This window comes from Pelobates fuscus, chromosome 7 (genome assembly GCF_036172605.1).
Source record: "Pelobates fuscus isolate aPelFus1 chromosome 7, aPelFus1.pri, whole genome shotgun sequence".
NCBI classification, from domain to species: Eukaryota; Metazoa; Chordata; class Amphibia; order Anura; family Pelobatidae; genus Pelobates; species Pelobates fuscus.
Genome location: NC_086323.1, coordinates 112,831,147 through 112,844,303, shown reverse-complemented (window position 1 = coordinate 112,844,303; position 13,157 = coordinate 112,831,147). Strand labels below are relative to the sequence as shown.

Genomic DNA, 13,157 nt, shown 5'->3' with positions numbered 1-13,157 from the left:
AGGTTTGTTTTGTTTTCTATATATGTGTTCTTCAACCACCATACCTGCTCACTATTTCTAACAATATCATAGGCATTTAAACCTTCATGGACACATGACGGAAATATTCCGTCATGATTCCCTTTTATTTCAAAAGTTGTGTCCTTAAGCTTCTAGCAACTAAGAAAACACCCAACAACTTAAATGGAAATAACAGTCATTTAGTCTTGCAAATCCAGTTTTTTGCATGAAATACATACAGATAGACTTTGCACATATGCATATGCAAATTGTATAACATGGGTGTCTCAGTTTTCTGGAATGTAAAATGTAGTAAAATGGCAAGTCCACATTAAAGGGACACTAATGTCACCAAAATAACTTTAGTTTAATAAGGCAGTTTTGATGTATAGATCATGCCACTGCAGTCTCACTGCTCAATTCTCTGTCATTTAGGAGTTACAGTGGTGCCTCGGTTTACAGACACCTCGGTTAACATAATTTTCGGTTTACAAATGAAAATCCATTGAAAATAATGCCTCTGTTTACAATTGTTTTTTGCAACACAAAGCTTTCCCCAGGATGCATTGTGCCTGGGAGGTTTATAGTGCCGCCCCCGTGCATGCTGGAGCCTGTGGGTAGCATGTGGCGTCAAAAGGAGAGGTGTTGGAGCGGCTTTTGCGTCAAGTTTTGGAACCATTCTGGAAAATTTTTTGCAGCGGTTTTGGAAGTGAGCTGAGCTTTGTCGTCTGCATGCCTTTTACTGTGTGTTGTGCATTGTGGGTTGGTTTCCATGCCAGCACATTTTGATTTTTTTTCTGACCTCCAGAACGGATTAATTTGTTTTCAATGCATTCCTATGGGAAACCGAGTTTAGGTTTACAAATTTTTCGCAATACAAAACGTCCCGGAGAACGCATTAAATTCGTAAACCGAGGTCCCACTGTATATCATCACTTTGTTTATACAGCCCTAGTCACACCTCCCTGCATGTGACTTGCACAGCCTTCCTAAACACTTCCTGTAAAGAGTCATCCATATTGTAAAGTCTGATCATATAGATTTTTTTTACCTCCTGATCTGTTAATAGCTTGCTAGACCTTGAAGGAGCCTCCTGTATGTAATTAAAGTTAAATTTACAGAGCACGAAATACAAGCTTTTAAAGTAACATATGACCAAAAATTTAAACTATTTGTTTTTCAGTGTCAGTCACAGCCAGGGTAGGTGTGGCTAGGGATGCATGGACAGAAGCAAAAGTGATTTAACTCCTAGGTGGCAGAGAATTGAGCTGTGAGACTTCAGATGCATGATCTATACACCACAACTGCTTCATTAAGCTAAAGTTGTTAAGGTTGTTTATGGTGTCTCTTTAATATTATCTTTTATAAAGTTCTACAAATCAAGATTTACAATACAATTAAACAGTTGTATGCTATGTACAATTCAATTTCAGAATTCATTCTTTGTTAAAACTTCAAGATTTTAGAAAACCACCAATAAATGGATTCTGGCATTTTCTGGGCCACTAAAAACAGGGTGCAAGAATACCTAAAATATTAAATATAATTATAATGAAATGTTCCTAGACATTTTCCTATTCAGTTTGAAATTTGGTGCATTGCACTCTATAGAGAGACTCATTTACGAACCATTTCCTAATTAGTAGCATGTAAAGACTTGACTAGCCGTGCTCTACTAACTAAATCTATGCTTAAAGAAATACGATCACAATTTTATCATCCTATAAAATGTTTTGCAAAACGTCTCGGGGATTGTAGATTGCAATAGATCAATTGATTTCATACAACTGTCACTTTAGAATGTTTACTGAAAATCTAACTGTGGTAATGTTTCTCTAATTTTAATATAAAAACTCATTCAAAACTTATCTGATGATCTTCCTGAAATTCTTATTTACTAAAATGCATCCATTTGATGATGCATTGGGTTTAACTTAGAAAGCAGCATTAACACCAGTGTAAAAGCAACTTTAACCCCTGTGTTCAGAGATATTAAATACCCACTCCGGTAGATGTCCAAAACCACATGAGATTTGTCTCTGTGTAATTCCCCGATTCCCCTTTAAAGGACCACTATAGGCACCCAGACCACTTCAGCTCAATGAAGTGTCCTGGGTGCCAGGTCCCTCTAGTTTTAACCCTGCAGCTGTAAACATACATTGAGGGTTAATCCAGCCTCTAGTAGCTGTCTCCCTGAAAATCGCATTGAACTCACGCTTGACGTCCATAGGAAAGCATTAAATAATGCTTTCCTATTGGCGGTGCCGCGCATGCGTATTTAGAGCTGATGTCGGCGGGGGAGGAGAGGTCACCAGCTCGGGGGGAGCCCGGCACTGGATTAAAGTAAGTGGCTGGAGGGGGGGGGACCTAATAACCCTATAGTGCCAGGGAAACGCATTTGTTTTCCTGGCACTATAGTGTTCCTTTACGGTCACCAGACAGACATTTTCCGTCATGCTGACCTTTTACTTCTGAAGCAGTGTCCTTAAGGGGATACAAAATTATAATTTTAAACTCTATGGATATAGTTTCCCCTTCCACAAAAACATTGATAAAATCTAAAAGTGGTAGCAATCCAATGACCCTTTTTAGGACTGCCAAGCACACGCGTCAGACATACACACAAAACTGTGCAGGGGGAAGGATGATACATATGTACAGAATAGATGTTCCACATGTTATGACTCCTACCTTCCATAAGAATGGAGTTAAATAAATGAAATGGCCAGAGACTCCACAAGCCATGTACAGTAATAATAAACCCTCACTAGCCTGTCTTCCATTAGATTTTACCAATGGAAACAGGTAATTGACTCCGAAAAACCTTGCATATACATTTAGAACAGGACAAATCCCTCTTTGTTGCAATGGATTTAATTAGAATGTGTCTTAGTAATCCCAGCATGGTTGGTGCAGGGCTGAATTGTGATTGAATGGATGTACATTAATTCAATCAGAAGCAAGGAGGCCAACTGGAAGACACAGGTTCTGTCAATGTAGGTCTCATTCTTCCCTCCTTGCATGTGACATTTTTTCTTTGTAACTATTTTACATTAATTTCTAATACACACACGCAATGAAAATTATTGTTTTAGTTAATGTTATAGTATATATTTTATGTATGAGGTTTTTTGTTTTATTTTTAACAGTCTTTTTAAGTATTTTGTTATTGATATTAAATACCCAAGATGCCTCCTAATACTTATTAGAGAAAAGGGATAGTAGAAGCAAGAAGATAATTAATGGTACTCAGTAACCAACATAACCCTTTAACTAAGTGCAGTGGTTATGTTGCCTGGAGTCCCTGGGTGTTTGGTAGAAACAGGGCTTTGCATGGCACCTATAGGCAGGCCTCATTGCTAATATGCAACGTATACTTGCCTATTATCGATGTCTATTCCTCCAAACTTGATGGCACATGTAGGCAGAGAGAGCTGGGCTATCCTGTTCCCACCATTCTAAACCAATCAATGAAATCCAGGTTGAATGGAATTGACATTGATTATATGTACATATTAAAACCGTATTAAATGGACACTCCACACACATAGAGCACTTTATCTTGCCGAAGTACTTTATGTGTGAAGAACATCTTCTCTTAAAGCAGCTCTGCCACCTTCTGGGATCTTTGCATACTTTGTCACTTGCTGTGCTGTGGCTGTGATTGCAGGAGAATTAAAACGAACTTGCAAAGGCTGCAGACTGCCATTTTTAGATATTGCCCAATGAACAAATGCATGCCGATTTTCATTGGAGGTACGCCTTTTAAATAGTTTAAAAAATAAAAATATCTGCTACAGCTTGTCTGCCTTCTTCCCAAGCACAAGAGTGCCCCCCTCCCGAATCCAACTTCAGCCTTTCCCATAGACTTCCTGGGTTTCAGTCTGGAGAACTTGCGAGAGCAAACGCGGCTCAAAATCAAATGATTCTCAATGATCTCCCCATAAGAAGGTCTGCAGCTTTTGCAGCCTGTTTTTAGATATACCCCCAATGAACAAATGCATAAATGTTTTTTATTGGGGGTATGTCTACTAAATAATGTAAAAAATACATTTCTGCTGGAGTATTCCTTTAACAATGCAGCCAAGAAAAAGCAGGTCTCCGAATGCCATGGCAAGAGACCTGTTTATTGCCAAACTTCTCCAGAACATTGACACACAAAAATAAGCTGCAACATCCAGACTATACCAAGCTTTAGAGGTTATGCTGCTCAGAGTTCCCAATTTTAGGGGCCATCTGAAGCCTCTGTCTGGTGGCCTCTAGGTCAGGGCTCAAAAAGTCCACTTGCCACTAGCAAGTTGAAAGTCTCCAGTCATGAGTGTGCCATGCCCCCTCCAAGCTTGCAGTGGAAAGTAACTTTTAAAGCCTAGCTAGTACCATGGGACTTGACATTTTAAGCTAGACCCAGCATTAGCAGACATGAACTACAATTACTAGTGCGGAACTCATGCACATTTATTGAGAAAAAAGCAAGGGCAGAAAAATAACCAGAATGATAAGCAGTATTGGAATTGTGAGGGTCCAATGAGTATATTATTCTTGTTGTTAAAATGGATCCTAGCAATCAGAATCAGAGCTTTGAGTGAAATATAACTGACCTATATTTTGTGCTAGCGACATCTGTATTTTCTATTCCTGTTTACTGTGGACTGCACATGCATACATGTGTACTCTTAAAGCCAAGCATAACTTGATAGGCGCTGTGGGATGCTTAGCAATGAGTTTACAGCGGTTCCCATTGTCGCAGACCATTTCTCTATAGGATGGCATAAAGTATTAAAAGTATAAAAGGCAATTTCATCTGAAAATATGCCAGGTATTTTATGAAAAGAAGACATTACTTTCTATTAAGTGATGCCATGCCAGGTGCATTTTTACGTTTTAAATGTTATTCCATTTAACAACATTTTGTTTGAAACCGCTCACAGGTGCCAGACAAATCAATGTTTATTTCCTATGCACAAAAAAAAAAAATACGGTGTGCACGGATATTAATATGTCTTATTTCCCCTTCTTCATCTCAGATAGAATATTACCCTTTATCAGTGACCTCAGTTCATCTCACTGTACTACTAGCACAGTATCCAATTTTAGACAGAAAGGTAGCGTACTCCTAATTTATAAACTGATAACATATGGGGGGACTGGCACAAATCTAATTCTCCCCTCTCAGTTTTGGGCACTAATATAACTTCTAAACAGCAAGGGTCAGAGGACCACTTGCCACATATCAATAATGAACAGCATTTATTAAGTTCTTTACCAGTCACTTGGCAAGCTTTGCATTCGTGCCCCACGTCCTGGGGTTGCAAACCAACTGATTGAGGTGACTTTGACCAACTGTTCCTTTTGATCTTGCTATAAAATGGAAATATAACATAGGTGGTTGGAAATTCCTTTCTAATAAATTACAGACAGTGCAGAAATTGCTGGGACAAATAAGGGAACTTAAAATGTGACTTTTATTTAGTAAATAACCCCCAAAGGAAATAATAAAATGTGCACTACAAGGCCCTTAAAGGTACAGTGAGAAGCAATTAAAATAGTAATTGAACTGGATATTTATTATTAACTGGTTTAAATGTAAACCTTAGCAGCAAGTCAATAGACATTTACTTTACCAGGTATTGTGTATGGGTTACGTTTAGAAAATATACAAGTTATATATACCTATAAAGTGACTCTGTGCAATAATTGCCTACTTGATTTGTTTTCTACATTTTTTTTTAAAGAGATCTTGCTCACCATTAATATTTTAATGTATTTACGAAATAAAAGTTACATTTTAATGTGAATATTTTGTCTCAATTCCATACTCACACAGCTTTTAAACTACAGCTGAATAAAATTATTTTCTCTTTTTCCATGTTTTTTTTTTTAAATAAATTCCTAATATTGATGTGAAAATCTTGCAGTGTCTCATGACCAATAAAACAAGCCATTACAATTCATTACTCATTGTAAAACTAGCAGTAAGTGTGTAAATAAACTAGGATTCATTCAATGAATGCGGTGTATGGTCCCATTATAGATTAGAGACATTAAAATATCATTACTGAAATAGGTCTCTGACTTTGCAAGTGGGGTAGATTTACAAAGAGGAAAAAGTTGGTTGGCAAAAGCTCCACTTTTTTTTCCTATAGAGCATCTTTGTAACATTTAATAAATAGTCCATGTGTATTTTTTCACTCTATAGTTTTTGTGCTGTTATCTCCCCAAATGTTTTGTTCAGTGGCATATAAACAGTTAAGCTACAGAAATAAATATATATTTAAAAAATGTAACAAATAAAAAGAAAAAAAAAAGCAGAAATAGATACAGTGTAACAGGAAGTGTTAATTGGCTTTTGTGTTGACTAATTAAAATGTGAAAATGGACAACACAAAACCTCAAAACAAGCCACATAAAACCCTATTACCAAGGCCAGGTGTGTACTTTCAGCCCTGCTCATCAAAATGGGTGAGTGATGTAGGAAGTTGTACGGCACAAAATATGGCTAATAAGCAACTGACATGGCTACTCCCACAGGGAGGATGCAAATACGGCCCTTGTTATTTCACATCGACTCCTTACAGCCTCGGTCCTTTACTACAGTGTCTACTAAAGCAAACTCTCTGACAGACGGGTTAATGTGTTAAGCTGGTAATCAACCTTATGGCATATAAGAAGCCTGCTTTGTAATGCAGCAGAAAAGCATCACAGTCTGTCATAGAACAGAAAGAAGCCAGGAATGGTGCAAATATGGCCATCTGTCCATCCTATCTTCCGCTGGTGGCCTCATCTACCTTTTGGCTTCCTCCAACGGTTCTCTGGTTTTAAACTTTGGGCTTTTTGTTTTGGAGTCTTGTTTTGGAGAGAGGAGCTTGAGAACTTTCATAGGTTTGAATTTTCCTTTTCTTTTTTTGTGAGTATCTGCATGGAAATCTGAGAGAAAAAGCGTAGAGCCTGAAAAAGTGGGCGGAATCAGGAAGGAAATTTGACCACCGACTTGAGTGAGTGGGTGGTGAGAAGAGACTACATAGGGAAAACAGTTCGAACACAGAGGAGAAGAAGTCAGATGTTAAAAACCAGACAGAATTCTTAGAATTAATATGGGATATTAGAGATTGTGAAATACCCAGCGGCAAGAGGGAAATGTAGATAAAAAATATGGGATAAGCAGATCAGACATAGAATGAACATGTTAGAGTGGGGTTTAACATATATAAAAATTAATGAGAATTTAAGAATACTTAAAATGTTAAATACAATCAAAATATGAAAGGGCAGGATCAAAATTATCAAAATGATTATTTCTCTGACTCAAGGTCTACTTAAACATGAGTCACCGACACTCCCTGAAATATTCCAGAATGCCTCAACACATACTGTATACGGAGAGTTACACACATCTCACATACTGGAATTTACCTTTCTTCTGGATCATGGCTTCCAACAATTTATCTTCCTCCTCCTCCCTGCAAAGAAAAGAGAATGACTATGATGAACAAAAATAATCATAGGGATTTACTTGTTCTGACAATAATGGACTTCTATCTAGTTTCTGCTGGTCCTACACAACAAAAGTGAGGCACACCATGAATCTCTGAAAACGATCATAATTTTTTTTTCATCAATAATGGATTATATTGGCAGACACTACAATGTGGTATGGGATTCCATACGACAAAAACTATTGTGAGAGTCAGAGGTCACATTGAGGGTTTGATGGATTGGCTGTACTTTTATAAAGTGCCACAAAGTTAGGGGAGTCAACTTTGAAGGATCTAAATATTTGGTGAGTTAATGGAAAAGTTGGTTGGAGTGTAACCCCCTGTGCAGTAAATAATACATAAAACACTGTATTATTGTGTAGGGTTTTCTGCAGACTGTAAAAAATTTTCCCCACATGTTGAGGACACATGTTGGAGAAATGCTAGTCATCTTTTCTAAAAACTCATGGACCAGTCACCATCAATACAAAATGATCCCATTCTAATTGCCAGTAATTCAAATGATAAGCTTGTCTGAACCAACAATGTATGTACCTCTGTCTGTCTTCATCCAAGCACTTGACAATAGCGTTTCTCTGCTCAATAAGCGTCACAAGCTCCTGCATCAGCACTTGCTCCCGCTCCTTGTCCTCGTCTATCCAATCCTTTTCTATGGAAACAGTCAATAGGAACAAATATGTAAATGGTAAACAGGTAGGAATATCTCCTATAATAAATTAAACTGGTTTGGAAAATATTAATTTGCTATGAAAAGCTTTGAATAGATTGAAGGCACAATCTAAAGTCGCATGACCATAGAAAAGGTGCTAACTAGCAAAATTCTGGCTTAGTGAAAAATTACATTGAAACAACCGCTGCTCAATAAAAATGAAAAACAAATGTTTATTTATATCAGATTGAGAAAAATATATAGAAAAAGTATAGATATTAGAAACAGCACACAAAAAAACACTAAAATAACTGACACAAATTAAAAATGATATCCCTAAATGTTATGTTTTTGCAAATATGCAGCCAGTTTCTGTATACACATCTGTACAGACTCTGATAGAACCACCTCTCCAGGTAAAGAATTGCACCATCCTTATTGTTTTTACCGTAACAAACGATTTTCTTTGCCTTAGACTAAATCTCCTTTCTTCCAGTTTAAACACGTGACCTTGGGTCCTATGTATAGCCCAGTTTGTGAATAGATTTCCAGACAATGGTTTGTATTGGCCCTGGATATATTTGTGTAATGCTATCATATCCCCTCTGAGGTGCGTTTTTTCTAAACTAAATAGATTTAAATTTCTTAACTAAAATGTTCCATTGCTTTTAATAATTTTGTAGCCCTCCTCTCCACTTTTTCTAATTCCATTATATCCTAAATCAGGAATTATGGAGAATTAACAAGGACCATCACATGGTGACCCCTTTATGCATAGCAAGGTGTCCTGAAAGCAATACACTTGAGGCTGTTTGAATGAATTGAAGGGTGGACACACAAGCAATGTGACAATGGATCAGCTATCAAAGTGATAGCCTTAAAAAATAAATAAAAAAAAATTATACAAAAATCATCACCATATCGGTTGCCCTTCAAGTAAAATATAAAAGTTCAAAATTACGGTGTTTCCCCGAAAATAAGACCGGGTCTTGTATTCATTTTTCCCCTGAAAAACACATTAGAGCCTTTTTTCAGGGGATTTCTTATTTCAGGGAAAAACGGTTTCAAGCATGTGCTATAAAGCAGGTCTACGTTTGGGAGAATTCTTCCGAACATAGACCAGTTCAATAGTGCAACCTGATTTCTGGTATCTTTGACTTCTGGCTTTCCTCATCGTTGTGTCTCTTTCTGTGTCCCTGACCTCGGCAAGTATTTTGACTATTCTCAGGTACGTTAAGTCCGGCCATTCTAAGGTCCAGTTAGACGTTATCCTTATTCCTAGGTTATATACTATTCTGCGTGCTGGATCAACTATAATTCTGACACTGTCCTTCTCATTCACCTGCTTGCTTGTAAACCATAACCCCAGTTTTACCTGGCTTGTTTAGAAGGCAACGCAGTTCATATTCTACATCGGCCTGCCGCTGTTCAAGACTCTGCTGCTTGGACCTGGATGTATGGAGATGGAGACAAGATAATGGACACATAGCACAGTGATTCAGGTTGAGAACTTCAGCCATTGAGATAGTGAGATTATTATTCACAACACTACTTCTTTATTAGAAGACAGAACTAAGTATATCGTTGAGGTTACTGAGAAAGGAGAAGAGCAAAAATGTTGTAGGCTTGTTTCAAGTCTACAACGTGGAACTGCCTAATATCCCCAAGTAAAATACTTCATCATAAACAATCAACATTACAGGAACAAAAAAGCTCAACAAATAGTACAATTCTAAAGATTTCCATCTGAAATTATATTGAGAAATTACACTTTCAAATAGGACAATAGTAGGTATCTTCTCCAGGTGTAGCAACAAGACTTGCAATTTATTGATCAGCTTTTCACTCTTTGAATACAAGTGTCTCCGGACTTTAAAAATAATAAAAATAAATGTAAACATCTTGAGCAGGGGAAACGCATGTCAAAGGATTATGAAATAAGTAGATACTCACGTGTATACAAGCTCTGATTCTCTACGCACTAAAGTATGTTTCTCCTGAATTAACTTGAACCAATCGACCAGTAAACTGTCTTCTTCGCTCTCTGTGGGACGAAGGAACAGTCACAAAATTGTTCATTTATCTGCACTTCCCAAAACCAATTCTGCCAAGATTCAATGATTCACTCACCATTCTGCAGTTTGCGGAGCCTTTGTTCCAGCACAACACCTCGCCGCTCCAGTTCATCCAGTCGCAATTCTATTTGTTCCATCTCCATCTGAATCTCATCTTCTGGGATGTAGTCATCAGCCTGAACCTGTAAACACCAGACAGATGATGTTAAGGTACTGGACAAAATGAAAGGACAGAAATTATGTTCATTTACTGTTTAGAAATAGGCTGTAAATAACCCAAACAAAATTCAGTATTCATTTCACAGTTACGTCACTGTGTGACCGGAGCAATTTTTACGTACCTATAATTTCTGCTAAGTTATTTTGTAATTATATCTCTTGAGCAAGAGATCTCTGTAGCTCAAAATAAATGTTTTAAACAAATTTGATAAAGTTAATTGGATTATTTATGTGCCAATGGCAACTCACAGCACACAATGTGAATGCCAAGCTCCATCGTACCTTACGCTTGATGAGAGGAAAACCATGTCCTGGTGCGGGTGGACGCGCTGGTTTGGGGCCTTTCTGACTACTGGTTCTGGTGGGAGAGGTGATGGGCGATGGTTTTCTGTTGAATGGATTCTCTTTGCACATTGACTAGAATGTAAAAAGTGATTATTATAAATTGTTAGTAAGAATTTATATAGTGAAACAAGTTTTTATTTTATGTTAAAGTACTGGGTTTTCATTTACAAGCAGACTAGAAAAGTTACTAAACCTATATAAGATGTGCCAACATCAATAGGCCAAAAGGATGCCATTCACTGATAGAATCAAGTAGGAAATGTCATTATTGCCATATTTGGACAGGAGTCTATATGGTCAACAACAAATTAAAATAAAATTTCATATGACGTGCATCAGAAAGCATGGCTCTAAAGTTTGTAAACAATCATTACATCTTGTTCTGAATTGCTTATACCAATAAAAGTTACTAACAAACAATATACAAAAACAGCTAATTAACTGTGAAATATTCAATCTAATATATTTGTGTTATTTCTGAAAGTATGACTCACTTTTGCTGGATGTTTGGCTTCTGGAGAAAGAGTTGTACCTTCTATTGGGTCAGGATCATGGCTGGATACATTAGGGGGTTGGGGGGCTGGTCGACTGGGGCTAGCTCTTAGGCTCTCATTGGATGAGTTTATTTTCTCTGGAGATGGGCTGGCCACTACCTCGTTTGTATTCACTAGGTCACTTGATGAAGAGAGGCTGGTGTTGGTGGACAGATCATTGGGAGCGGGGCTGTCAGTAGGCACGTTAAGGCAAGGTGGACTCTCCACATCTGGTGGTCCAGATTTTGTGGGTGAGTGGATGGTTGGTTCTGAGGAGCTTTTTGGCACAGTTTCAAGTTCATGGTTTCCATTTGATGACTCAGTGGGAAGGCTCTCTGTGCTAAGAGCTGGAGATGGACTGCCTGATGGAGGCTCTGAATGAGATAGACGAGAAGTCAGAAGGCCAGAGTGTCGTGCTTTAGAGAAAAGAAAGCAGAACAATTCAGTATTAATACCAAGAAATGTAAAACGTTCTTTAAAAATTTTTTTTTTTTAAAAAGGCCATATACCATATGAAACAGGAAAAGCAAAAAAGTTATATGTGGCAACAGAAAACAAAAACATAGTAAGATAGCTGCAAAAGAAAAATTATTAAAACTTCCTTAATAAACCGATGGTTTATACCTTATTACATATGTCAAACATTCACTCCATGTGGAAGGCCTAAAGTGACAAAACGGCTGTCATCCCAAAAGGGAAAGAGCGATGTGGAAAGAGGATTTGCATAAGAATGGGACAGTCTGATTTCTCTCAAAACAAGGTGGAGCCTAATCTATAAAAGGAAAAAAGCTAATTGTCCATCCAATACATCTCCTCCATTTCTGTCCCATAAGCTACTTGATTGTTGTCTCCAAACGTGACCATTCCTTGTTTCCAAACTTAAATGGAGGTTTTAGCTGCCAGTAAAACCTGGAGTGCAAGACTCAAAAGATGTATCACAATTTACACGTAGACGCAAAAACGTATTCCTCAAGGAATCTGAGAGTTTCCCCAGAGTACAAATTGGTGGAACCTTTCACTCTTTATATTCTATAGATGCCTTTAGGATCTCATGGTTCTAGAAGATGGGGTTTCCATTAGGAAACCATAAATGCTGTTTATTTGGAGCAAAGCAGTGTTTGTACAAGACCTTAAATCCCAACTGCCATTAATGCAGACAGTACATTTCTTTACACATACTTTGCTCTCTCCATTTGTGTGCTTTCTTCCCTTCAGTTGCTATGCCAACACACATTCTAATAAAGTGGTGCATCACCTCTAAACACACAGTCTCAGGGCCGGCGCCACCTGTAAGGTGACCTAGGCAGCCGCCTAGGGCGCAACTTACCAGGGGGCGCCGGATCCCTGTCCCCGCTGCGCCTCCTCATGCTGCGCCGCCTGAGCGCTTTAGCAAGCCCCAGGCGGCGCAGCACTGCTGCCTGGAGGGCGGCCGGGTTTATGACCGGCAGGAGGGAAGCGCAGAGCGCTCCCTCCTGCTGGTCTCTCCATGTAGCGTGGCCGGGTGGCGCGGAACGCGGGACAGGAACCTTTGTTTCCTGTACCCGGCCGCCGGCAGAATGACAGGAAATGCTCACTCAGTGAGCATTTCCTGTCATTCCGCCGGCGGCCGGGTACAGGAAACAAAGGTTCCTGTCCCGCGTTCCGCGTCGCCCGACCACGCTACATGGGCAGGAGGGGAGGGTAAGGACCACTAAGGGGGGGGGGGTTAAGGACCACTAAGGGGGGGGAGGGGGGTTTAAGGACCACTAAGGGGAGGGGGAGGGGGGGTTTAAGGACCACGAGGGGGGTGTTTAAGGACTACGAGGTGGGGGGTGGGTTTAAGGACCACTAAGGGGAGGGGGAG

At 38.8% G+C, this 13,157-nt stretch overlaps 1 protein-coding gene across 1 annotated transcript in view; it reads right to left on the bottom strand.

Annotated features, from left to right (window-relative positions):
* Positions 1-5,000: 5,000 nt before the first annotated feature.
* Positions 5,001-13,157, bottom strand: part of MICALL1 (MICAL like 1) — a 54,561-nt gene continuing 46,404 nt past the window's right edge. Inside the window, exons 10-17 of the mRNA XM_063426429.1 lie at positions 11,276-11,730; positions 10,719-10,853; positions 10,273-10,399; positions 10,096-10,186; positions 9,518-9,591; positions 8,028-8,142; positions 7,411-7,457; positions 5,001-6,924 (exon numbers count right to left, since the gene is read on the bottom strand). Of these exons, the coding sequence (XP_063282499.1) occupies positions 6,782-6,924; positions 7,411-7,457; positions 8,028-8,142; positions 9,518-9,591; positions 10,096-10,186; positions 10,273-10,399; positions 10,719-10,853; positions 11,276-11,730 (1,187 nt within the window). The 3' untranslated portion in view covers positions 5,001-6,781. The remainder of the gene's footprint in view (positions 6,925-7,410; positions 7,458-8,027; positions 8,143-9,517; positions 9,592-10,095; positions 10,187-10,272; positions 10,400-10,718; positions 10,854-11,275; positions 11,731-13,157) is intronic.